Raw genomic sequence first — 25,266 nt, 5'->3', positions numbered from 1 at the left:
ACGCTTTTCCCAAGAATCTGCAAGCCTTCCGGATAGCTGGCTCGGTAGCAGGTTTGAAAGAAATAAACTCACGGCAAAGTACGACATGCTGGGACAATGGCAATAAATCACGAGCTGTGCTAACCTTGTGCAGTTAACTTACCAGTGAATTTAACACAGAATCTTATTTCTTAGCGTAAGCTACACGGGCCGAGGTTGGCCAGTTTCGCGTGCATCCTGGAGAGCCGTGCTGCGCATGCGCGAGGAGCAGGGATGTCACAAAGGTGAATAAAAAAAGCCCTATGTCGAAGCTGGGAATCGAACCAGGGCCTTTGGCGCTTGAGACGGAGACGCTACCATTCCTCCACGACGGCTCTTTTCCTGTCTTTATTGCCTGTTTCAACAGTTTACAGCGGATCACAAACATGTTCTGCGCTACATCCTCAAACATCAAGAGCGGACATGCGTTTCACTCGCGTGAGAAAATCAAATCTATTTCAGAGAACACAACTCTTCCATCAACTCGATAACTTCATCTCCAAAACATACACTTCACGAAGCTTAAATATGTTTTCTTTGAAGTAATCTCGGACAGACCGCGCATCTTCAGCGCAGTGTCGTACAGCCATCCTGCTTCGCCAAATGCTGTGCAGGCCAAGAAGGCAAAAACACATCGTATTTATAAAGATCTTGCTCAACGTCCAGGAATCGTATCCCATACGGCGTCAAGGGTAAGTCTTTCTTTATTGTACGCTGGAGCACGTCCCAAAAGAGCAGCGCATCCCAGCAATCAATAAAGACGTGTTCTATTGACTCTGGTTTGTGACATAACAAGCAGTCAGCACCCCAAGGTAAAAACAATCCTTTCTCCTCCATCCATGTGTGCAGATTGAAAAACGTCTTCACACCCACTGGCACCACCATTTTCCTTACTCTTTTTAAAACATTTCCTCCTTGGCCTCCACTATGCAGATATCGATATATTGGCTCAGGGAAGACACAGTCAAGCAAATCTTTTAGCAATTTCCTACGCGTGACATTTGAAAGGTATTCCAGACTGAACCGAACATTTAGAAACCGGAAAGCAAAGGCCACTTCTTTCAAAAATCTACTTGCACTGTATCGCATCCCGTCTACAGTGGAACGACGGCTCGATGTTTAACCGTGAATAAAGGCGCAAAATAAATAAGCGCAATGTATCCGACATAGGAAGTTTAATATTGAGAGAACCGAGCATGCTCTAAAGTACGCAGGAAACTAGGCATAGGGAAAAACCAGATGTATGCGTTAAGAGACAAGGAGGGCAATGTCATTAGCAATATGGATAAGATTGTTAAAGTAGACGAAGTAGCCGAATGGGGTGGAGCGCATATGGCAGGTTCTCGCAGATCATGAATAGCAGGTTACCAATATCCCTCAAGAAAAAAGTGCACAACAGCTGTATCTTACCGGTACTCATGCACCTACGGGGCAGAAACGTGAAGGCTAACGAAAAGGGTTCAGCTTAAGTTAAGGACGGCACAGCGAGTCGTTGAAAGGAAAATGATAGGTGTAACGTTAAAAGACCGGAAGCGGACAGAGTGGGTGAGGGAACAAACGCATGTTAATGACATCCTAGTCGAAATCAAGAGGAAGAAATGGACTTGGGCAGGGCATGTACTGCGAACGCAAGATAACCGCTGGTCCTTAAGGGTAACGGAGTGGATTTCAAGAGAAGCAATCGTAGCAGGGGGCCGCAGAAGGTTAGGTGGGCGGATAAGATTAGGAAGTTTGCAGGCATAGGGTAGGCGCAGCTGGCAAAGGACAGGGTTAATTGGAGAGACATGGGAGAGGCCTTTACCCTGCAGTAGGTCTAGTCAGGCTGATGATGATGATGATGATGATAATGATGATGATGAGTGAATGCGCGCCTTTCATATATTAACTAGATGTCGCCTCGCTTACGCTACGTGTATCCTGGCCTGGCAGGGCTAGGCCATCATCAATTTTTTTTTGTCCCATGCTAACGGCTTTTATGAAAACGTTCTCCTGAGTTTTTTCGGCAGCTCTTAACAATGATTGAAAAATTTAGGAGTTTACATTTTCTCACAGCTGAGCTCACTTTACTCACAGCCCTGAGCAGGCACGTCAATAATTCACAGGTTAGCTCTTCTCTCACCGTATTTCACCGAGCCTGTTTTTCTTAATTTCATTTCATTTCCGTGATGTACAGGAGCACGCTAGAGAATGCTTATAAGGAAGACTTCTCAGCTTGTGTTTGTAAACATCCTGTCCATGGAAGCTGAAACATGAAACAAGGCCTTTCTTCTTGCGGCTTTTAAAGTGGACCCACACAAAGGCGCCCCAGTTCTCCAGTTAATTATGATGTGTATCTTAAAGCCTCTACTGTAGGTATAATTATTACAGCTTAATATTATTGCTCAGTTTTTTATTTACTATATCTGTGCTTACCTTGAGGTCGAGGTCTTCCGGAGCGAGGGTGAAGTTGGACAGCTCGAAGTCGCCGGGGCAGTCGTCGTACGTGTACTTGCGCATTGAGAAATCGCAGCTGGATATTGGAATCCTCCCGATGGTGTATTCGATCCCTGTTTCCGGTCGGATGGAGTGCATATTATAGGCATCCGTTCGGAGAACAAAGTTTATTCCGGCGGTTGCTTTTTTCGAAAGGATGGATTTTGAAATATTGCATGTTAGCAGCTTTGCTCAGGATAGTAGTTTATTATACATTGCTAGCATGTTATTTCAATTACAGACGAACTTGGATATAGCCTATTCGAAGGAGGTCGCGAAATCGTTCCAGATATCGGTAATTCGATATATAAAATTGGGATTAAATTGGCTTTTCTGTAACCTAGAAGCAATATGCAGTGCCCCCGCAATAGTGATGCGCTTCTTGACGTACCGTCCACCGGCGTGTTAGCTTCGCACCGCTCGCTAGGCATTGCAAGGCCTAACCTGCTTGGCATCGAAGCTCCGGTGAACGGTGCTTTGGAAATAGCCAAAGCCTATCATATGATTCTAATCATGTTACCAGTGGACTATTAATAGAATAGTTTCATTAAATTGAAGCTAGAGTTGGATCACGGCATGCCTCCGACATGAAGCACGCCAGGCAAGGGCGCCTATAAGCCTTAGTTAGGCTGGCTTCAATGCATAACAGCAATGTGGCGTAGAAAATGAGTGATTAACATATGGCCCTCCCCATGCACACCCTACCTTAACCTCGTCACCCCGTTTCACAGCGCTTGCTTTACAATCAAGATGCTCAAGGCTCCGCAGCCGATCACCCTTCGGCCGTGAAAACTTATCCAAGTGCGCCCTTCGGAGAAGCGCTATTTGCAGGGCTGCGTCTTTCGACATATTGAGAGTTCCGCTGAATGGGAGTTCGGCAAATGCGAAGAGCAATGCTGTACTTTTGCATGGAATTTTCAAGGAAATGTTCTGACTGTGTGCTATGAACAATTATTTGATATATGCGGGTTCGGTACACCCAGGGTTGACTGTTTCGTCATCGTTAATCTTGAATGACTATAGATTTTAATCCATAAATTTTAATTTAAAGAAAATATTCTAATGCGTATTATTGCCACTATAACATGCAGATCACACATTGAGAGTCTAGAAGAGCGCAACACACAAAAAGAACTTGTAATATCTGCAAGCGAACACTTTTGCATCGCGCCGCCCGTTTTATTACTTCGCAGTACTCAAGAAATACCAGCGTAACATTACTAAAACGATCCCTCGGCCTTCAAACACTAGCAACTCGCCGTGTTATTTCCCGTCTATGCCTCTTTCACTCTTTCTTTTATCGCTCACCAAGACATTTGTTGCTGCAGCCACCCCCACGTACTTCATCCCGCCTAAACCACAGTAACCCAATCGCACGCATTAAAACCCGCACCTCCGCAATGAGCAGTTCATTTTTTCCCGACGCCATAGTGCTCTGGAATGGCCTTCCCGACAACGTAATAACATGCTCCGATCGCCGCCTTTTCCGCGAGAAACTGGCTAATCACTTCTCATAAACATATTCATACTGCGACACCGAAGTGCCAATTGTTCCTTGTTTTCTTTTTGTATGTTTATTTCTTGCTTTTAGTTTGTATATTATTGTACACTTTTTTGGTACCCCGTGTATTTTTCCCCCTTTCTTTCTTTTGTGTTCTCTGCTACTACCCTCCAACCTGTATGTACGCCCCCCCTTATGTAATGCCTTCGGGCCTTTAAGGGACAAATAAATGAAATGAAATGAAATGAAATAATCAAAGATAGCTTATTGATTACTGTTGGCAATTTGAACCAAATATACGCAGCTAGAATCCAAATACTCCTTAACAATGATACAATCCGGTCTCCATAAAAACTGATGGTCTTCTAATGACCAGAAACAGTTAGGAATTCAATATTCGAAGTAGTGCCCGTCGTGTGTCTAGGCGTCTTTGGCCCTCGTGTATTTTTTGGGCTGTTTTTATTTTTCAAATTGGATCGTTACCAACTCGCCCAATTCATTTTTCTTCTCTAATATTCACTTCAATTCGAGCCTAACTTATAACCGCCGTCCAAAGCATGTCTTTACTACGCAACACACGATGAGCGCTCGTCGTGCGTCTTCGCAATTTTATGTCGCGTATTTTTCACCACTGTATTTTTTTTCTTTCATAATATTGCACCTTGCCGCAAGTTCACTTAGACAACAAGATTGCTTGCGCCTATTGGTGAACCTAATGAGTCGTCTTATTCTTTCACGGTCATTTGCAGCATTAAGATACCTTCTTCTGAGTAGTAGGACTTGAGAATATCATCTCGCATGCCACTCGGAAGAGATCTAATGTTAAACGTGGCGGCGTCCGTGAAGGCACCTCCAAATCCAAACACCTCCTGATACGTTATGGAAGTGTTGATCACGAGTCGTGCGCTGCTGTCGTCCGTCGAACCTGTTAGAAAAGAGAAAACAAGTGTTGAAGATAGCAAGTATAACAGGCTAATACTATTCGTCTTCTTTGGAGGCTCATGTAGGCTAAAGGCAAGAGTGAATTATCGACGACAGCCTGTTTTATGTTGTCAAGAATCCTATCTTCCTTCCATTTTTCTGCCATCATTTCTTAAAGGAGCATAGACATAAAATTTTGGTGGCATGTTTTCGTCTCCGCAATGATGCGGAAGACACTACTACGCATGAATCACCATGTGATATCCGCCTAAAACCGCTAAATAATTTATAATCTATTTTTTTCTGTCGTGATTTTTCCGTTTCGGTTTCAACAGACGATGATGATGATGATAACAACTTTAATATTCCACCAGATAAGGAGGCCCCCTACTCCCCGACCCCGGCACGCAGGCCTAGAGGACGGGGGCGGGGACCTCCGCGATCACAAGCAGGCAAAGAGGTCTTGACTCTTCGCGGCTTCTGTCGCCAGGCGGATGGCTTGTTCCTGTTGAGCAGAGACCTCGCTCCGCAGCAGGGCTTCCCAGGCTTCTCTACAATTTATATTTGCTTTAGCCTCTGGGGAGCTAGCGCATTCCCAGATTATGTGGTCGAGGGTCCCTCTCTCCCCACAGTGCTTGCACTTATCGTTTTTTCTATCACCAGTCTGAATATGATAAGCCCAGACCGGGTTTACGAACTTCCCAGCTTGAAGGCGCCGCCATGCGACTGCTTCCCTATTGTCTAGATTTTTGTCCGGTGGTCGCACCAGTCTCCTGCATAACCTATAATTTTCAACAATTTCCGTGTAATTTTGCAGACGCTCGTCCATATTGCGGCAGTCGGGCGGCTCTACAGCCACCCGGAAGTAGAGAGCTCGGGCTAACTCGTGGGCCGCCTCGTTGCCAGGAACTGAGGCGTGTGCGGGGGTCCAAATTAGACTGATTTTTCTGTTGAGGCGTCTACCGGCCAGAATCCTTGCCGCTTCCGGCGTGATCCTACCCTTTCCAAAATTACAGATGACTGTTTTGCTATCGCTGATTATGAAATTGGCTTCCGTTCCAACGCAAGCGAGCGCTATCGCAACTTCTTCCGCCGTTTCCGTGTTTCGGCTTCTAATGGTGGCAGCCGATACGGGGGCACCTCGGCCGTCGACCACCGAGGCGACCGCCGCCCCCGACTTGACGCGTCCACGTACGCAACCGACTTGCAGTCCATCGAATCGAAGCGTCTGATTAGTGCTTCTGCTCTCTTCTCCCCCCTCTCCGTGTTAAATATGGGATGCATGTTACGAGGGAGGGGGGAAATGATTAGATTTGATCGGCAGTCCTGCGGGATGCTCGACTTGCCTCGTGGTCCCCTATCTGCTTGCAGGCCTACCATTTCGAGGATAGCTCTGCCCGTGGTCGTTCGGCTTAATCTTTCGAGCTGCGAAATTCTGCCAGCCTCCGCTATTTCGTCCCAGGTATTGTGCACTCCCATAGAGAGGAGCTTCTCTGTGTGGGTGCTAATTCAACAGACGAACGATGGCTGTGACGTCAGAGTGTGCTTTTGTGTCACGTGAGGCATTGAAAAACGTCCATAAAATTGTTGCTTCATCGTTTTAATTTACTGCAGTGCTGAAGCCAGCCTTCCTCTAGAGCCGGAATGACAATGAATGTAGAAACAGCGATCATATGGACGATTTTTCATGTCTCGCGTGACCTGTAAAAATACGTTGACGTCACAGTGCTCATTCGACTGTTGAAACCGAAACCGAAACAGCACGAGAAAGAAATGCGATTATAATTTATTTGGCGGTCGTAGGAGAATACCAGTGGTAATCCATGTATAATAATGCCTTACGCATCATTGCAAACAAGAAGACACGCAAATGTTAAGGGGAATCCCCAAGGTGGAATAGATTTGTAATAAGGGAGTAATTACTCATTGGCATCCACCCAAGCGCAGCCATACGGCTACAAAGGAAAGCTGAGAAAGCTGTATAGCTTTCCTCTGTAGCCTTATGGCTGCGCTTGGGTGGATGCCAATGAGTAATTAAGCCATTATTAAGAAGACACGCACCCAAACTTCAGGTGTCTATACTCATTTAAGAGCGAGAGTATAGCACAGGGCCTAAGCTTTGCCACAACTACTGTTATGAGTGCGGGATAAGCAGTGTCATAGGCATCAAAAAGAACGGAAATCAAAGTTCAGAGAGTTACAATTTTAAACGGGCAGGAAGGAAAACAACATTAATTAGAGCCAGCACTACAGCCAATTCACTCCGCTTGGGCCCGTTGGTTATACGCCAGTTCCGAACGAAGCCAACTATTCCATGAGTAAGCAAAGTGGGGCAATTGAAATATCTAACAGCAGCATTGCTTATTTATAGAGCGTGCTTTATATCTGCCCTGATCTCCAGACCACTGGTCCAGTGAGCTGTATCAAGCCAGCCGAAGCTCCATAACATTCCTGGGGTGAGAAGTGTATTGTTTGCCGGGATGTATGCTTGCTCCATGTTTAATAACGGGTGCAGTCGCTCTTCTTGCCTTTTTTAAAATTTCAAAAGCCTGTCTATGCTCCAAGCGACCCGCAAAATGAGTGCAAGAAAACGAGTTAAAGTGATGCGAAGTAGACTAAGGCTAGGAACTGACCAGGTGCCTCGCCGAACGGTATGGTGGTCTTGGCAAACCGCAGGCCCTTTTTTCCACTCTCGAACGCAATGGCTCCTCCGCTGGGCAGGGGGCCAATGTCGCCCACAAAGTCGCAGTACGTCGCGTTGCAGACGCACACGAAGCTGCCTTGGCCATAGTCCCTCTGCTGGCATTCCAGGGCAGCGGCTTTAGTTGACAACACACGTTCGCATTAAATCATTATAAAGTGACAGTGTACTCTCATAACAGTGTTCGTGCTTTTCTAGCGACAAGCGCTTCATCATTATCTGGGTTCTAGAGCGGAAGCTCTATTACACCCATGGAAAATCTCAAGGTCATGTCGCTCCGAAGAATGACCTTCAATCGGCAGAGCGGAGGTGTGGCTGTGACGTCATACCATGTGACTCGCCACGCCTTGGCTCATCTGCGGCGCGCGGAGCCGACGGCGTTCAATCACCCTCGCAACTGCGTTGAACAACATGATTCACCGCTCACCTCTCAGTTGCACTGAATCACGTGGCTCGCTGTTCGTCTGATAAAGTAATAAAAAACGCGAAGCGTTGCTTGACGTTCGCAGATAGAAATGGAGGAGTCGACGGCGCTGGAACCAGTGCTTCGGCGGTGCATTGTAGACGGCTGATTGAATCTGTTGATTCTTATGACCAAGAATGTCTACAGGGCGCGTTAGCGAACGATAGAGCGAGGAAACGTGTTAAGATTGAAGCAGGGACCAAAAAAGATCGAGAGGCTCGTCTGGAGAAGCAGCGGCAGCAGCGGCGCGACAACGACAGAGGAAGCTGGTAGGAAACGCTGCCCTAGCTTCCGCTTGGAGGTTAACCAGATTCTAACCGCAGCAAACTACTTCACAGACCACAAGACAGTCTTCTCTTTAATGAAGAAACAACCAAGTCGAGACTTTGATATGCAATAAAGTTAAACCACAGCAAACCGTATCTGGCTATACTGAATCGAGCTTCCGCTCTGTAAACTGGGTTCAGCCGGTTGAACTCCAGCAATTTTTTAAAGCATGAAATGCTTTTAGCTTCCGTTATCGGCGCGACACTGCCGTCAGAACGGATTGAGAACACGGCATTGATCCGAAGGAACAACGCGGAAGAGAACCTAAAGAAACTTTGGCGAACAGTTCCGTCTGCTACCTGGTGCCTACGCACTGCGCTGCCGCTGGAGCAGAGCACGCATCAGCTACAACGTCTTCCTACTCCCGTGGTGGGCGAAGCCGGCGCGGGGCGAAGAACCACACGCTCTGTTCAGCAGCCCAAGTGGCGCACGCGCAGACCTGCCGACCTGTACGCAAACCGAGAGTGCCTCACGCGTAACTAAAGTCTATGCGCCCGCATTCTCGAGCGAGCGGCGCCATGGCGCCATCGTCCGGCGCGGGCCGGAACCAATTTTAAACAATGGGGGCATTGCACTCTGCCTCCCGAGCGACGCTGCGGACAGATGGTTGAATGGATGGTAGGCAGTGGAAAAGTAAACTTGGTAGAAGATATTTCATCTAGAATACATTTTACATCACTGTAGCGTTCTAAATTTATGATCAGTGGTAGGGAGATGTTTGGTTTATGGGTTTGCTTTATGGGGGTGTAACGTCCCAAAGCAACTCAGGCTATGAGGGACTCCGTAGTGAAGGGCCCCAGAAATTTCGACCATCTGGTGTTCTATAACGTGGACTGACATCGCACAGTACATGGGCCTTTAGAATTTCGCCTCCATCGAAGTTCGACCGCCACGGCCGGGATCGAGCCCGCGTTTTTGGGACAGCAGCCGAGCGTCATAACCACTTAGCCACCATGCGGCACGGTATGGGAGCTGGTAGACGAGTACCGGACGCTGAGCGACAGGGAAACGGCTTGTACTGTCGATTCCTGTCTGCCCCTGCTATTTCGCTTGTAATAAATTGAGAGAACCGCCAACTAGCCGAACTAGCTATAACTTTCACTACAGCTGAGGCGCATTCTTCCTTCATCGGCGACGGGGCTAATGAACTCATTGTTATCGTCGTCCTCTGAATTTATTTCTACCGCCTATATCTTCATATCATTCGTAGTCGATAATAATTAATGTAGCGCTGGTGAAGAAATAAATTAAACCACGTTGTAAACAGTTGGACCTATGAGGCTCAACCTGACGAAGGATCTCATGGATGGATTTGGCTCATTTTTATCTGTACACCAGCGGCCTGGCGGCAGAAAGAACCTTGCCAATAGCCATCTCTGAACAGAATTACACAGGAGCGCGCGACGGAGGAGTGCGCGAGCCTTAAAATAAGGCGCCGGAAGGACTCGCCAACATTCGCGCGCGATTGTGTGTCCTCTGCTGCGTGTAGAAATATATTATTTTGCTCTGGTGTTCATGACGAGATCATGTAGCGATTCAGCTTGCTTATCTACTCTCCTCAGAAGGCGCCTCACCCTTACAAAAATGGTCCATAGCCAGTCTATTGATTTCTTGTAGACTCTATTGCTTTCCTATAGATATTTCTTTTTGTTTATTCATAGTCTATAGACTGTCTATAGACAACAGTCTACTAAAAGTGTATGGCAATAAATCTATTGATTGTCTATAGACTGTTTCTGGGATTTGTATTGCCTATAGACTGTTCTATAGGATTTGTCTATAGAGAGTTTACAGACTAACGACAGAAGTCTATGGACAGTCTATAGACTGTCTAAAGAAATTTTTGTAAGGGCAGAGCCCCTTTAAAGAACGTTAGTGTCCCCTAATTTTTTTTAATTTGAAAGGAATCTCGGGAAAATTTTATAAGCTTTACGGGGCACCTTCCATCCTCACAGCTTTTCAAAAGTGATATCTACGAACGAGCCTTCCATGACAGAAAACATTTGGCTTACTTTCGGTTTCAGGATTTAATATCTCCCGATTTCATTTGTTAAACTAGATGCGGCTAGATGCATTAGGATAGGAGAGAACTTTAATGGAACAGGAAAGGTCTGCTGTTTGTCGGTCTGGCATGCTACTCCACGTGAGGGTGAAAGAAGAGAAGAGTAGAGAAGAGGATGGTGAGAAGGAAAGGAAAAGAAAAAAGATAGGGTAAATGGTGAAATCGAGCACTCACGCACGCACGCACGCACGCACGCACGCACACACACACACACACACACACACACACACACACACACACACACACACACACACACACACACACACACACACACACACACACGCACGCACGCACACACACACACGCACACGCACACGCACGCACACACACACACACACACACACACACACACACGCACGCACACGCACACGCACACGCACGCACGCACACGCACATACGCACACACGCACGCACACGCGCACACACACACACACACACACACGCACGCACACACGCACGCACGCACACACACACGCACGCACGCGCGCGCACACACACACACACACGCACACGCACACGCACGCGCACGCACACACACACACACACAGTCAAAGAATGACTACCAAACCCGTGTCTCTTAAAACACTAGAATGCTGTTGTCCCGCGCACACGCCAAGCCGCGTCCCTCCAGGGTCCAAGGATACGCTCCAGGTGCACGTGGCCGTCCTGTCGGAGTCCTAAAGCACTTGAAAGTGCCTTGCGATGATTGGTGAAGAGTTGGCAGCGGGAGATCAAATGTGGCAGATCATCGGGCACACCACATGTGGGGCACAGAGGGCTACTTGATGCACCAGTTTTATGCAAATAGAATTTAGTGAAGGCAACGTCCAGGCGAATTCGGTGGAGGCAATTTTGATCACGTCTAGCTATATTGCGTGGCATGCGGAAGTCACAAGTGTGGTCGATACGAAGAAGGGGTCTATATTGATGCTGCGGATCCCACCACGAAGAGCGTTGTTGTCTGCCAGGATTGTGTAGTTAGAAGCCTCGCGCCATCACTGCGAGAAAACGGTGTAGGCAGGAGCAAGGTGGTGTCGCCATGCGCCGACCTCGCTGCACCGTCAGCGTGATCGATGCCTGCAAGGCCACAGTGAGCGGGTAACCACTGCAGCACAGCACGGTGGCCAAGCTCACAGGCCTCGGAGTGGAATCTGTTTAAGTCATCGATGATCGGCTCCTGAAGGCTTCCTGGTGACTTTATAGATTGCAATGCAGCCCGAGAGTCACTGAAAATAACCCACGCTGTTGGCGGTTGTTGGAGAATGTAAGTGAATGCTGCTCGCAGAGCAGCCAGCTCGGTAGCAGTAGTCGAGGTGTGGGGACTGAGTAACGCCAAAATTGTGGTGCGCGTTGACGGAACCCAGACTCCAATCGCTGATGAGACGCATGTGACAGAGCCATCAGTGTAGATGTGACGGTACGCACTATAGCATCCTTAAATGTGTTCAAGAGCAAAATATTTAAGTGCAGGACCGGGGGTGTTTGCTTTCTTTTAGTTATTTATTTATTTATTTCAATACCCTAAAGGCCCGATGCGGGCATTACATAGGGGGGGGGGGGGGGGGGGGGATTCATCAAAGAAAACTTGACAAATATACAACACAGCATATAAACGGCTGAAGACAGAAATAAACAAGTCAAGAAGCCAGGTACAAGTTAATAAAAGGCTGGGGGGGGGGGGGGGGAATGGCTAGGAACAGGTACTGAAAAAATGCGCATGTAGCAAATCCCACAAAACAAGACAAAAATCGCACCTTCAGAAGTTACAAAGCATGGCATCTAACACTTCATGGAACGTTAAGGCCGACACGCACACACTGAAGCAGGAACTGCTGTCTTGATTTGCCATGCTGTCTACCTCCAAGGTGGGAGGAGGTCGTGACAGGGCGCTGGTAGTGTGGTGGGAGAATGTCAGAAACTTCCTCTATGCAGTGTGCTGCTAGTTGATGGTGAGGTACACGAGCCATGAACAGCATCTGGGCACGCAGCAACTCCTGGGTTAGCAGTACTGATGCAGATAGACGTGTGCTCTCTGCTAGAGTACCCACTGTGGAGGTGTTCTTGGGAAGGCTGAGGCAGATTCTCAAGGCCTTAGCTTGCATAGCTTCAAGGAGTTTGATACTTGTTTGTGAGATACGCTGAAGAGCTGGGAGACTGTAGCGTAGGAGGCCTTCACAGAGCGCACCATATAGCCGTAGTAATGAAGGTATAGACCAGCCTTTTCTGGTGGTGGAGAGCATACGAAAGATAGAGGCGTAAGATCAGAGTTTGATTTTAAGCTGTTTTACATGTGGGGACCATGACAGTGACCTGTCAAATGTCACCCCTAGGAATTTTTGGCTTGTAACGTATGGTATTGGGGTACCAGCAACTTTCAGCACGTAGCGTGAAAGATCGCGCCTCGAAAATGCAATTGCTGAGCTTTTATCTGGCGACATGGCGAGACCGCGCTTACTTAAGAACGCCCACTGTAATCGGGCATGCACAATGCGCCAGTTGCGTTCGGAACACCATATACAGATGTCATCGGCGTAAAGGGAGATTTCCACTGTAGGAGGCAAGCATGTTCCCAAGCCCACAAGTGAGATATTGAAAGGGTGGGACTTAGAATTCCCCCCTGAGACACTCCACGGGATATTTCATGCAGAGCTGTGTCAACTTCACTTGTTGACATTAAAATCGATCTTTCGTGCAGATAATCGCAAAGCCAGTTATAAATCCGTCCACCAATGCCAATTGATTGTAAAGCTGAGTGAATTGCTTCATGTGTGACGTTGTCAAAGGCTCCCTCCACGTCAAGAAACACCGCAATCATCATAAACCGCTCTGGTCACAGTAAGTATGGCCCCTTGGCATCGGTTGCTTATCACGGTTCTTCAGACAATGAAAGCAGCAGCTGTCGGGACGCGGTTTCTGCCTTTCCAATTGGCTGCAGCGGTCGCGAAACTGGTTTGCCTTCTTTCCACTTGTCTGCTGCAGGTGCGCTATCTTCTATTCCGCTTGGCTGCAGCTGGCGTGGCCGGGTTTCATCCTTTCCACGTGGCGGCAGCTGCAGCGAAGCCGGTTTTCCCTCCTTTGTCAGGACAGCACCGCGCTTCACCAGGACTTTCGCTGGTGGCTTTTTCGCTTCTGACGCGCCGGCGCTAGCGCACGAATAGGAAAGGGGGATTTCTTTTTCTCCACATTTCCACCTCCCAACCGTGTGTTCTCCTCATTAGGCGTTCTCCGTATAGCTTCTGAGCTGCCTAGGAGGGTGTACGCTCCAAGGATTTTTTTTTAATAGTTCGAAAACCAAATAGGGTCGCTGTTCTCAGGACTACGATATATAGGAGCGTATGGGAGATTCCTCAAATGGAGAGACAACCGGTATAGTGAATTACTATAATAATATCATTGCAATCAGATTTCTTTTGCTTATCGCCGCTCATTTAAGAACTAGCGCGTCGCTGGCATGCCCAGGATCTACTCCTCTGAAGGAAAGTTGATAAGGATGACACGGAGAGGTAAGAAATGAATCGTCCTTTTATACCGGCCCAAAACACATTAAAAAAAATGACCTCTGGTTTTGCCTTGAGCCATCACCGTTGCGATTCTGTGAATTTCAGCCCAGTCATTCGAAAATCATTTCATGTTTTCATGCAAGGGATGCGGACTTACCTGATGTAGCCGCCACCAGCGTGACTGCTGCGATGAGCAAGTCTCTCCTCATGCTGCTTTCTTCTCAAAAGCAACTATGAACTTGTGAAGGTCGGAGTCGTTCTGCAAAAGCAGAAGACTGGCAGAGGTGTTCAGTGGTGTCGTGCGACTGCAAAGCTTAAGCGAGAAAGGCTCTGGATGCATTTTTGCCGGGCCTTAAGTAGCGAAGGAAACAGCAAGGTTCAGCTTTTCTTTGAGAAAACAAGATAGGCCCATATCATATCACAGCTTGCTAAGCGTTGCACCAGCTCTGTTGTATGGTGTTTTCTTCCTCAGCGTAGGTCTTCTCCAGTACACAGGCCAAAACAAACATACTGTGCAAGCTGGTCATGAAATTAAGCGGTTCTTTTTCTTGGGCTGTTTGTTTTCTACGGCTGGTGTGACACTGATACATGCAACTATTCATAAAAAAAGGCAATCATGCCGTCGTTGCCGCGCAAGAAAATTGGTTTTCGAGGAAAGTGATTGGAGCAGTAGCGTCTTTCTTTTAGGAGGACACCTGAAACCCGCCTTCAGGGAACAGGGAAAAGATTAGAAAGGGTTGTAAAGAGAGAAGAGAGAAGGTGGTGCCGTAGTGGACGGTAGAAGAGGAAGGGGGCGGGGGGGGGGGGGGGGGCTATTTGGTACCACATTCTTTGATTGAAACTGTTTATGTAGGATTAAAGGTGTGGTCGAATCCAAGAATGCTGGCAAGGGAAATCACAGTGATTGGCAAAAAGCGTACACTCGGCAAAAGTTGCTTGTAAGAAAAAGACTTTTATGCAGTTTTTGGTGAGTGTACGCTTTTCAAAATCACTTACAAATAATTTGCATGACACAAAAAGAGGGTTCCAAATCAGGCTAGTTGATTGTAATCATGGTCTTTCATTATGCGCTTTTGACAACGCATAAACGCCAGAAGGAAACAACACAGAACACGAATGCGCATCCGTGTTATGTGTTGTTTCCGGAAACTGTTGCTTGTATGCGGTGTCAAAAGCGCAATAATGAAAGCCTATGATTACATAACAGAAAATTCGTTTCGTAAAATAAATATCTTCCCACACAACTTCGTCTTGAATGATTCTTGTTCACAGCACTTTTTCTTTTCGAAAAAAAATAAAACGGTGTTTAGTTCCTGCATGGCTCCCTTCTTAAGCTTATTTCAGTGTCAATTCAAGCTTCTCGCAGCTTTCAGAACATTTGGCAGTAACGATAAGCGCGTTAGAAACTTCCTAATCTACCTCTTCCTTACTCGATCGCAAGCCATACTCACGTAGCCGTATTAGGCGCTTGCACTGATTCATCCTGCAGCCTGCCGTTATAGAAATGCGGATTATGCTGGAAGCCACCTGGTTCAAAAAGGCGTCATCGTCGGCGGCACTGTGACCTGCTACGTTAGTCCCTACGTGATGACCTCATTCGCTACAAAACGAGTATCTAAGGTCGTCGACATACGCGGCATTTGGCAGTAGCGGCGAGCGCGTTGGAAACTGCCTAATCTACGTCTGCCTTCATCGCAGGTTAGTGCAAAGAACACGCTGATCATATTCATTATTATCAGACACTTGTCTCTGCTGCCGTGCGTTTATACAAAGTCCTGCTGCGTCCTTTTGTTCGTATAGAGTCGAGCCTTATTGAGTGTGCTGCTTCACTGATGCGAAGGCAACATAAGCGATGGTCGTTAAGGGTGACGGACTGGATACCAAGAAAAGGCAAGGGTAGCAGGGGGCGACAGAGAGCTATAGGTGGGTGGATGAGATAAAGAAGTTTGCGGGGATAAGGTGGCCGCAGCCGGCATAGGACAGGGTTAACTGGAGAGGTATGGAAGAGGCCTCTGTCGGGAGAGGTATGGGAAAGGCAGTGAACGTAGTCAGGCTGATGATGATGTTTGACTGTAAGGCGATACACGTTCAACACTGAGTGGCAAGGATGCAGTAAAAACGAAAGAGGATTTAAAAGCTAATACTGCAAAGTTAAGAAATGAAACCAAAGTTTAAATCAAGCTATTTTGTGAGTCGACGGAGCAGGAAATGCGAAGCGAAAAGTAAGGCTGAGCTCGAAACCTTTAGTTTACACATGACTCCATCAAAAAGCTTGAGAAAAAGTTAAATGCTGAAATCGCTAAAATCTAGAACCTTGTTGCTTAAAGTGAGAGGCTTCGCGCAGTGCATACAAGTATAGAATGTAAGGTGTTGAGCAACGTCTGGGCAATACTCAAGGAGGGCCAACCTTGAAATTTAAAGATTCGTCAAAAATGACAGTGAGTCTGTCATTGATTCAATGATTGGAAATGCAATTTGTGAGCCAATTCAAGAATGGGACATTTAAGTCTGCCGTCGAGTACTGACATAAAGGGCATATTAGTCGAACATTGTTGTCAGGGTCTGCGGAACCATTTTATGAACGAGGGCAGGACTTCAATTTTTTTAGTTATTTGTTTATTTATTTCACGTTTACTTAAATATTTATACATTTTATTTACTTTTTGTTTATGTTTTTATGTTTCACTGCTGAAAAGTGTATTTGATAATGTATATAAAATTTAGATTGAAATGGGCAGCCCTATAACGATGTATACAAGAGGAGTGACCTATTGCATTTATTTATTTGGTTAGTTATTTATTATTTATTTCTTTATTTATTTTACCCTCAAGGCCTGGGGCATAGTTTGCGCATAGTCTATTTCAGTTCTGACACTTGTGCTCTTGAACAGAGGTCAGTCAATCAAAGACTTCTGTTTGGACAAGATTGGTTTAGGATACTCGAATTACATGCCTTACTATTGGCTATGCTGTGTCCGGCTCAGCCCTACTGTGCTCGACATTAATGCCCTCCTAGAACTGAAGCTTTTGTCAGAAATCTGAGTGCAAGCATTTGGAGATTGAGGGGGGGGGGGGGGGGCGCCCTCTATGAGGACAGCGCCCTGACTGTTGTTCAATTCCGTTCTCGAATCAAACGTGACACTGTGCTCCAAAAAGACAAGAAAATTCTGTTCCTGTGTACGTGTCCTGTGTGCCACAGCCCGACGCAGAAGTAACTGCTTGCATTCACTGTTAATACAAAGTACGAGCAACAGTGGAGGTCTGCTTGGTCACAAAATGGAAATGCCTTCATGAGGCAGACAGACTGCTTGGCGGTTGTGCCGATGACCCGAGATAAGGACAACATCAAGCGTTTCTCGCCGGAAAGTAGCAGTGCTGAGTAAGCAACAAACGTTGATCCTAGGTCATCTGAGCATTGCAGCCTGTCGTCTTTTTGCTCTGAGACCAAAAACAACTAAACAAAAATTAAATATCCCGAACTCGTCCTACCACTACAGGTGGAACTAAAACACCGAAACTGGGAAACTGCTTTGCATCTTAATGCCCGCTCAGTAAGAAACAAAGCAAGATGCAGTGATTGAGCTGTAAATTCAGTTTAAATAAAGCTTAATTGCAAATACGCCACACCTAAAAGCCTTTTCCTATCACTCTCTCTCCTATTTATTCATCTACCCCTTACGCCCAGAGCAGAGTAAGCAGCCCAATTACTCTCCCATTGAACCGCAACCACTCCCTTCATTTCCTCTCTTGCTCTCAGAGCACGAATGGCTGCCGCTTTTGTTCGAAGTGATTTTGACCCTTCTGCATCCACCACTCTGGTCCACCACGGGAGAACGACGCGATTGTCATCGACGATCATGATTTTGAGCTTTCATGGTCCGTAGCCATCTTTGGCGAGCGCCGGCCCCAGGTCGAGCTTGACGAAGTCTCTCTGTGTGTCAGCCGTGAATCCCAGGGTTTGCCAGCGACAGCCCTTCAAGAAGCCCGACGTAGGCTCGTTTTGTGTCGTCAGACCCCAGATGGGAACGCCGCGACGCTCGCACTCCTGCACAAACCTTGAGAACGAGAGGCCAGTCATGTTTATGCACTGTTCATAATTTAGGGATACTGTAAGCATTTTTCAGGCTCTTACAAGAGTGGATTGATGTGCAGGCATAAATGACAGCCATGGGGAACGCGTACGTATAGGGTTGCTCAAAAGTCCCCAGGCCACATGATCAGCGTTATAGCTGTATAGTCGGGCACTTACGGCGCTTATGGAGCTACTAGAATTCTCAAGAGTGGAGATAAGACGACCTCACATTTCACACGTTCTGAGCTTCGAGGTTGCCGCAAATACCGAGCCACAAGTCTCAAAGCAAACCTCGTTGCCTGCGGTTTTTAGAGCGAAAGCTCTCCTCTGTCTGTACAATGCTGAAGATCATGTGGCTATGAAATTTGACCTTAAAATCAGGAGGAGCGGAGGCTTGGCTCTCACGTTATGCCACGTGACTCGCCACGCCTCGCCACAGCTGCGCGCGTTGAGCCGACGGCGCTCGCTGGCTTCGCAACCATCCGAATCACGTGACTCACTGCGCCTCACCACAGTTGCGTATGCGGAGCCGACGGCACTCTAGCAACTGCCGAAAAGCACGTGACGCGCCGTTCGCTATATAAAAGCGTGTGGAGTGTGCTTACCTTAACATAGCTTCCCTCGTCTTAATAGGTTCAGCCCGGTTGAACCACAGGTAACTTTTGACCAACTCTGTGCGTGTTAGCTCTATGAAACGCTGTCGGACTATTGGGCTATGCTATAAAGCATTAATTTCCCAATACCCTGCATAAATAGAGAAAATTCGTCGTCAAGTTGTGCAATTCATCAGCGTAGTGCACGCATGAAAGGCACAGCTCTTTGCCGGTTTTTGCTCTGTCTTGTATACGGACAGGGGAAGAAAAATGACATCCAGCAGCTCCTCAGAAACGTTCTGAACAAGAAGCGCCTGTCTTCTATCATGCCTCAGGCATTCAGGCATCAGCATGCCTGAATGCTGCTGAGTAAACTAAATGAGGCACTGATCGGTGGGTTCACAGCACAGCATACTGAATTTTTTTTTCCGTATAACACAGAAGAGGACAAAAACCTACGACAGAAGCCTAAAGTTGCCATTCCTATTTGTCATACTACCCTAATCCACGCGAACATGGCAGCTGTGAAAAACGCTCGCTGGTAGATACCAGTGCAGCGTACCTGACATAGAACTTCGCCCAGGGCTTGTAGTAAGGGCCCTCCCGGCTTTCCATTGAGGACCCCTTCTCCCTCCAGCTTGTTGCTGGTCTTCAACCATGCGGGACTACTCCACGCGCTTCCGAAGAACCAGATGGGCTTGCGCGACAAAGCCATGGCCTTCTTGACGCACGGGATCTGCGTAACGTCCGTGACTCAATTTCTTTTTAACCGCGGAAGCTTGTAAAGCCACCCGCCTCACATACGGGAGGTGCTGGGTTCGATCCCCCGAGCCTCCGGGCAACCGCCAATTTTCCAATGGATATATATTTGCTCCGGCCCTAGTGCACGGCTTTTCTGGGGTGAAATGCTTGGAAAAGAGCCCTCGAACAACCTCCCCCTCCCTCGATAGAAAATCTATCCGCGAGGGACCCCCAATCCGCTTTGTGCGGCAAAGCCCACAGTGTCCCTTTTTTCAAGCTGCGTGTGAAAGACCCATTCCCAAGCATTTCACCCCAAATAAGCCGAGAACCAAGCCCGGGAGAAGCTTGTACCCGTTGTATCCCCGGTGGGTACCCGGCGGCACTGGGGATTGAACCCCGCACCCTCCCGTATGCGAGGCGGGTGCTCAGATCACTTTCAAGCAGTTTAAGAAAGCTCCTGAAAGACTCGGATAGTAAGTTTATGACCAGCACAAAAATTAAAAGAACCGAGCTGGGCGAAAGAGGCTAGAAAACTACACACAATGCCGCAGTACCCACTGAAACTAGAAAATTCAAGCCTGCGAAGAGACATGCTTAGCAGCTTTGTCTTGCATCCCTGCTCCAGAACGTCACTAAGTGGTGTATAAAAGGCTAAATAAAGGGGCTTTCGATGGTCCTACCTAATTACAGCGAGGTATTCATTAAAAACGCTCAATTTTTTATACTCTCTCTATTTTAGTCTATGGAAGCTATGTCTAGTGGATAACAATAGCGGGCAACTGGCCCCGTCACCAAAATGAGTGCTTTTACAATCGCACTCAAGCTTGCGTCGTCTCCGGCGTTCTGGTTTCAAACAGACATCCTCACGTAGATCATTTCCTGACTGGTAGTCTGCTGACATTTGATGTGTTGCGCTATAGTGTATGTGCAGTTTAGTGCTGGAATGCAACCGAGTTTTTGTTTAGGTCCTAAGACACCAGTTTTATGGCATGATAGATGCTTGAGTTTTCTGTTAGTTACTACGCCGAAACTTCTCACAATCGCAGTTGATAATCGGAAGAATGAAATAGACATAGTAGCATGAGTACCCCCCACCTTGTTTCAAAAGTTGTACGGTGAATTTTGTTTTTATCACTTAGCTTGGCAGCTTTGAGCCATTATGTTGCTTGAATTACGTTAACCTCGCGCCTTTCGAGTGCGATTGCTATACACACCAGCGTTAATTCATGACCACGCACTGATACAGAACGACCCTCACAGCCGTTATCGCGGCTCCGAACAAGCTCGGCCATGTGTAATAAGCAATGACGTCATCTATATCGAGCGGCACAATGATTATGGTAAGTTTTCTGCTGAGTTGAATTGTTCAAGTTTGCAGCCGTGTTTCCGAGTACCTTGATATTTAGGTCTTCTGAGCGAGTGTGAAGTTGGAAAGCTCGAAGTCTTCTGCACAGTCGCCGTAAGTGTACTTGCGCTCCGAGAAGTCGCAGCTCGCTGTCGCAATCCTTTCGAGGATGTATCCGATTCTTTTTGCCGCACACAAAAGACATAAATCAGGCATTTCTTTGAAGAGGAGGGCGTAGGGAGCTTTTCTTTTTTGCATCTTATAAAGGTTGCTTGGAAACAGCGCGCGTGACATGAATTTCATTCTGTCAAGGCAACATGCAAAAAAATAAAGTCTATTCCTTTAGCAAGAAATCGTCAAAGAAAACTTTAGCGCACGCTTGACTAGCATCGAGGCTTTCCTGTGAAATACGACATGTCATCATATATTTAGTATTAACTACGGAGACTCTACTTTCATTGCGCAGTTCCTCCATTTTATTATTTCCTCCGTACTCGCCTAATCATGGTCGCGGTGGCCAGAAATATGACATATGAATACCATGGCCAGTAGTAACTATCCTCGGTTTTCAGTAAAAATTCCGCTGTTTTACAATTAACTCCAGGGAATGCCACAATGTGGAGGGGAGGTAATGCTGGCCAGAGAGCACCGTTCAACGAGCACTTGAGCGTCATTATTGTCGGAACTTGTTGAGAGATGTGTCAAAATTAAATTGCTATTTCAGAAACATGCGAATGCCATGGCCCTTTCTTGACTGTGTATTCCTACATTATTGAAGTACCCAATGCCTATTTCGCTTTCAGTTCCTGACACCAGTATTTCTTCAACGCTAAGCTCGCTGAACTGTGCGCAAGAATGTTTAGACGCACGATTGTTCAATGGAGCGGAATTTTACTTGCCATACCTGTTGCGGGTCCATAAATCTCGCTGTAGTAGAGAAATATGGATTATGTTTCGCTATTTGGAATACCTCAATGCGCGCTGAAGACTCAGTACACTGCTGTGTTAAGCATTTCAGGCCTATTTAAATGTAGCTGTATTGTTTGGGGTGGTACCTACCACATACCATCGTGGCTAACATGCCGGAGAGAGAAAGCAACAGCAGCGGTCACAGTACAGTCGCTATGAGACTGAAGAAAACGGGAAGCCTGTCACACCGACGACTTCTTTTTAGACTTTTAGGCTGCAGCCGCGTTGTGATCAAAAAGGCATGCACGCTAAGTTTGCAAATGCCTCCGAAGACATGCGAGATGCCCCTTGAGCACGACGGTTAGATGAAGGGAGCGGATAATGTGTTAGCTGAATATAAAAGAGGAATATATTAAGAGTATGAAGAGAGGAATTCATGAGAGGAATAGGATTATGCACGCAATACTTTGGTGCGCCGAGACATTGCACTCACTGTGACAGCGTGACAGCGGCGCATTTTTCACGCCAAGATTCTCCCTAGACGATTATACGGTACGCTTTTGCGACGCTCACTCTTAGCTAATTTGTCCCACAGATGCTTTAGCGACCGCCATTTTCTTGCTTCTCACGAATCATGGAATGCATTTGATTTGAAGCAATGTCCCTCCTCCTCTCCCTTGACTATTCAATTTTCCTCAACTTCTTCCCCACTCGCCATCCTCCTGGCACTTGACGACGACATAGGTTGCAAAATTTTTGTGTGTAGCCCTGAGATCTCTCAGGAGACGAAAAATCTGGTTAAGAAATGCCAAAGCATAAGAGCGTCTAATCCTACAACAAGAATAAAACTGGCAGAGATATAAATGTTAAAAATTACGCGCAAGGTATAGCCGACATGAAGTTTAGTATGAAGGAAATCAAGCTTGCTCTGAGTAAAAATTGTGACCGAGCTTTTTAATTTATTGTCATGCATGAGTGTCAGCGTGCCTTTTGCTATACTGTTTGTTTTATTCTTTTTCAGGTTTTTCTTTTGTTTCTATCATGTAACTTTGTTTACAGTTCCTTTCCTGGTGTGTTCATTTGACCTGTCATTATTGGCAGCTTTCGTCTATGACGCCACGGTTGACGGCCAACAAGCAGTGCGGTTCGTCGCCCCGCTATCAAAGGTAGATCTTACCAATGCTAAAAATTCAAACAAATACAGCAGGGAAAGGCTGCTGACAGAGTACTACCCCAGGTTGAAAACTAAACATTTTGACAGATCTGCCTGTCTGGTTGGCTTTGAAGACTTATAATAAACTGCACATCTCCGACCAAAATTTTAACTTTGACCCAACGTTTCGAAGCCGACTCGGCTCCTTCATCAGGGGTGACTGAGGGGAGTAGCTAGCGTCTTTTAAGTATGGAAGGGAGGGGGGGGGGGGGGCTGAAAAGAACGACAGCTGTGTCGTGAAAGGCGCGGGGGAGGGGGAAGGGGGTTTAGGCTGTTAGTAACGCTGGCGCACTGCAGGGAGGTGCTGAATGGCGAATTTTTTTCGTTGCGTTGAAGAGCGAAGTCCCTGGGCATATACTGGGGGCAGGTTTCCTTTTGTGTGGTTGATATTGTTCGGGGTGGTTTGGATATGCCAGGATTCCAGAAGGAGCCTCTTGTGCTAATTTGTTTCGGTTCCGAGGATGCGGGTTTCTTCAAAGTTGATTCTATGGTCGGAGTCCTCGGATTGTTCGGCTCTCTTGCGAATTTGCGGACGTCATTCTTATGTTGCCGAATTCTTTCTTTGAAATTTTTGGTTTCGCCGATGTAGCTTGCATCGCAGTCGGCGCATGGAATTTGGTAGACAATGCCTTGGGTTCTTTCTCTCGGCGGCCGGTCTTTGGGAACAGGTAGGCAAAGCACAACAGTGTTTGTGGGCTTGTGCGCAACCTGGAGACCCGATTTTTTCAGGATTCGGGCGATGGTTTCGCTGACACCTTTGACATCAGGTAAAGTGACGTATTTTGGTGGTGGCGTTGGTCTTTGTGCGTTGATTTCTTGACGAATGTTGTGTTTTTGACGTCGAATGGTTTTTTGAATAAAGTCTTTTGGGTAGCCGTTCATGACGAGTTCTTTGAATATCGTGCGTTGTTCTTTTTTTCTGTCAAGTTCTGTGCTGCAGTGTGTCTCAACTCTTTTGAACAGCGTCTTCACCACTGATGCTTTATGGACTGTCGGGTGGTTCGAAGAGAAGTGGAGATACCGGACTGAGTGGGTTGGTTTGCGGTATACGAAGAATTGAAGGGTATTGTTTCGGGACACGAGGACGTCAAAAAACGGCAGGGAGTTTTCTTGTTCCACCTCTAGCGTGAACTGAATGTCAGGTTCTACGGAGTTTAAATGACGAAGGAAATTTTGAGTCTCAGATTTTTTGATGAAGGCGAAGCATTCGTCGACATACCTGAGGAAAATCTTTGGTTTCGGATGGAATGAGTTGAGGGCTCGTTGTTCGACGTGTTCCATTGTTAAATTGGCCATGACGACAGAGATGGATGCTCCCATTGGTGTTCCTTTCACTTGTCGGTAAAATTCCCCGTTTGACGAGAAGTATGTGTTTGATAGGCACAACTCCAGGAAGCGGCACACATCATTTACACTCAGCGGGGTTCGTGCGCTGAGTGTGTCGTCGCGTTGCAGGGCGCCACGGGTAGCGGCCACCGCAAGCTTCACGGGGATGTTTGTGAAAAGGGACACCACGTCGAAGGAGACAAGACATTCGTCGGCCTCAAGGGTGGCTTGGGACACCAGTTCGATGAAGTGACTGGAATAACGGATATGGGTCGCTGTTTTTCCTGCGATTGGGAATATTAGTTTGTGAAGGTATTCTGACAACGAGCGAAGAAGGGAACACCGGAAGTCGACAATCGGGTGCAAAGGGATCCCCGGTTTGTGGACTTTGGGCAAGCCGTAGAATGCTGGAGCCGGTCCATTGGTGCTCAATAACTGAAGGTAGAGGTTTCGGAAGGTGGGGTGTTTTTCGAATACTTCTTTCAATGTTTTGTTTAGCCTTGCTTTTGCTTGGGTAGTGGTTGTGGGGTCCTTCTTCAATTATGCATATTCTTGACTGCTGAGTAATGTGGATATTTTCTCTTCATAGTCCCGTCTGTCCAGAACGACTGTTGTGTTGCCCTTGTCCGCTGGGAGGATCACTATGTTGGTGTCTGTCTTGAGGTCTTGCAGGGTTTGCCTTTCGTCCGGATTTAGGTTTGATTCTTTTCGGTGTGCTTGCACTGAATTGAGTACACCTATTGTTTTGAGCCTGACCTCTTCTCGTACACCAGGTTCCAGTTGCCGGATACCGACTTCAAGCGCAGATACGATTGCTGGAAGGGGAGGTATGTTAACCTGGAGGTTGAATTTGTGTCCCTTGGCTAGGATTGACGTTTCGGCGGTTGTTCTTTTCACCCCCCCCCCTCCCTTCCATACTTAAAAGACGCTAGCTACTGCCCTCAGTCACCCCTGATGAAGGAGCCGAGTCGGCTTCGAAACGTTGGGTTAAAGTTGAAATTTTGGTTGGAGATGTGCAGTTTATTATAAGACTACCCCAGCTGCGCGATAGTGAGCGACTGGTTTCAGATATGAATTTATATCCTCATTTTGTCGGTTCCAT

At 47.0% G+C, this 25,266-nt stretch overlaps 2 protein-coding genes across 4 annotated transcripts in view; both read right to left on the bottom strand.

Annotated features, from left to right (window-relative positions):
* The window catches only part of LOC144126223 (putative glucosylceramidase 4), a 29,979-nt gene extending 15,248 nt beyond the window's left edge, over positions 1-14,731 (bottom strand). Inside the window, exons 1-4 of one of the 2 annotated variants that reach the window (XR_013313470.1) lie at positions 14,123-14,730; positions 7,546-7,731; positions 4,752-4,916; positions 2,431-2,564 (exon numbers count right to left, since the gene is read on the bottom strand). Coding sequence is in view for 1 of the 2 variants with exons in the window: in XM_077660268.1 (XP_077516394.1) it covers positions 2,431-2,564; positions 4,752-4,916; positions 7,546-7,731; positions 14,123-14,174 (537 nt within the window). In the remaining variant the exon portion in view is untranslated. Of the gene's footprint in view, positions 1-2,430; positions 2,565-4,751; positions 4,917-7,545; positions 7,732-14,122 lie in introns of both variants that reach the window. The other variant, XM_077660268.1, reaches the window with a different exon arrangement.
* Positions 14,732-14,794: 63 nt separating this feature from the next.
* Positions 14,795-25,266, bottom strand: part of LOC144126225 (uncharacterized) — a 23,978-nt gene continuing 13,506 nt past the window's right edge. For both annotated transcript variants that reach the window (XM_077660269.1, XM_077660270.1), the window contains exons 2-3: positions 19,193-19,366; positions 14,795-18,020 (exon numbers count right to left, since the gene is read on the bottom strand). In XM_077660269.1, coding sequence (XP_077516395.1) covers positions 17,904-18,020; positions 19,193-19,366 — 291 coding nt within the window. In that variant the 3' untranslated portion in view covers positions 14,795-17,903. The remainder of the gene's footprint in view (positions 18,021-19,192; positions 19,367-25,266) is intronic.

Source organism: Amblyomma americanum, chromosome 3 (genome assembly GCF_052857255.1).
Source record: "Amblyomma americanum isolate KBUSLIRL-KWMA chromosome 3, ASM5285725v1, whole genome shotgun sequence".
In the NCBI taxonomy this organism is placed as follows: Eukaryota; Metazoa; Arthropoda; class Arachnida; order Ixodida; family Ixodidae; genus Amblyomma; species Amblyomma americanum.
The sequence above is the reverse complement of the archived record's forward strand: the minus strand, read 5'-3'. Positions and strand labels throughout refer to the sequence as shown.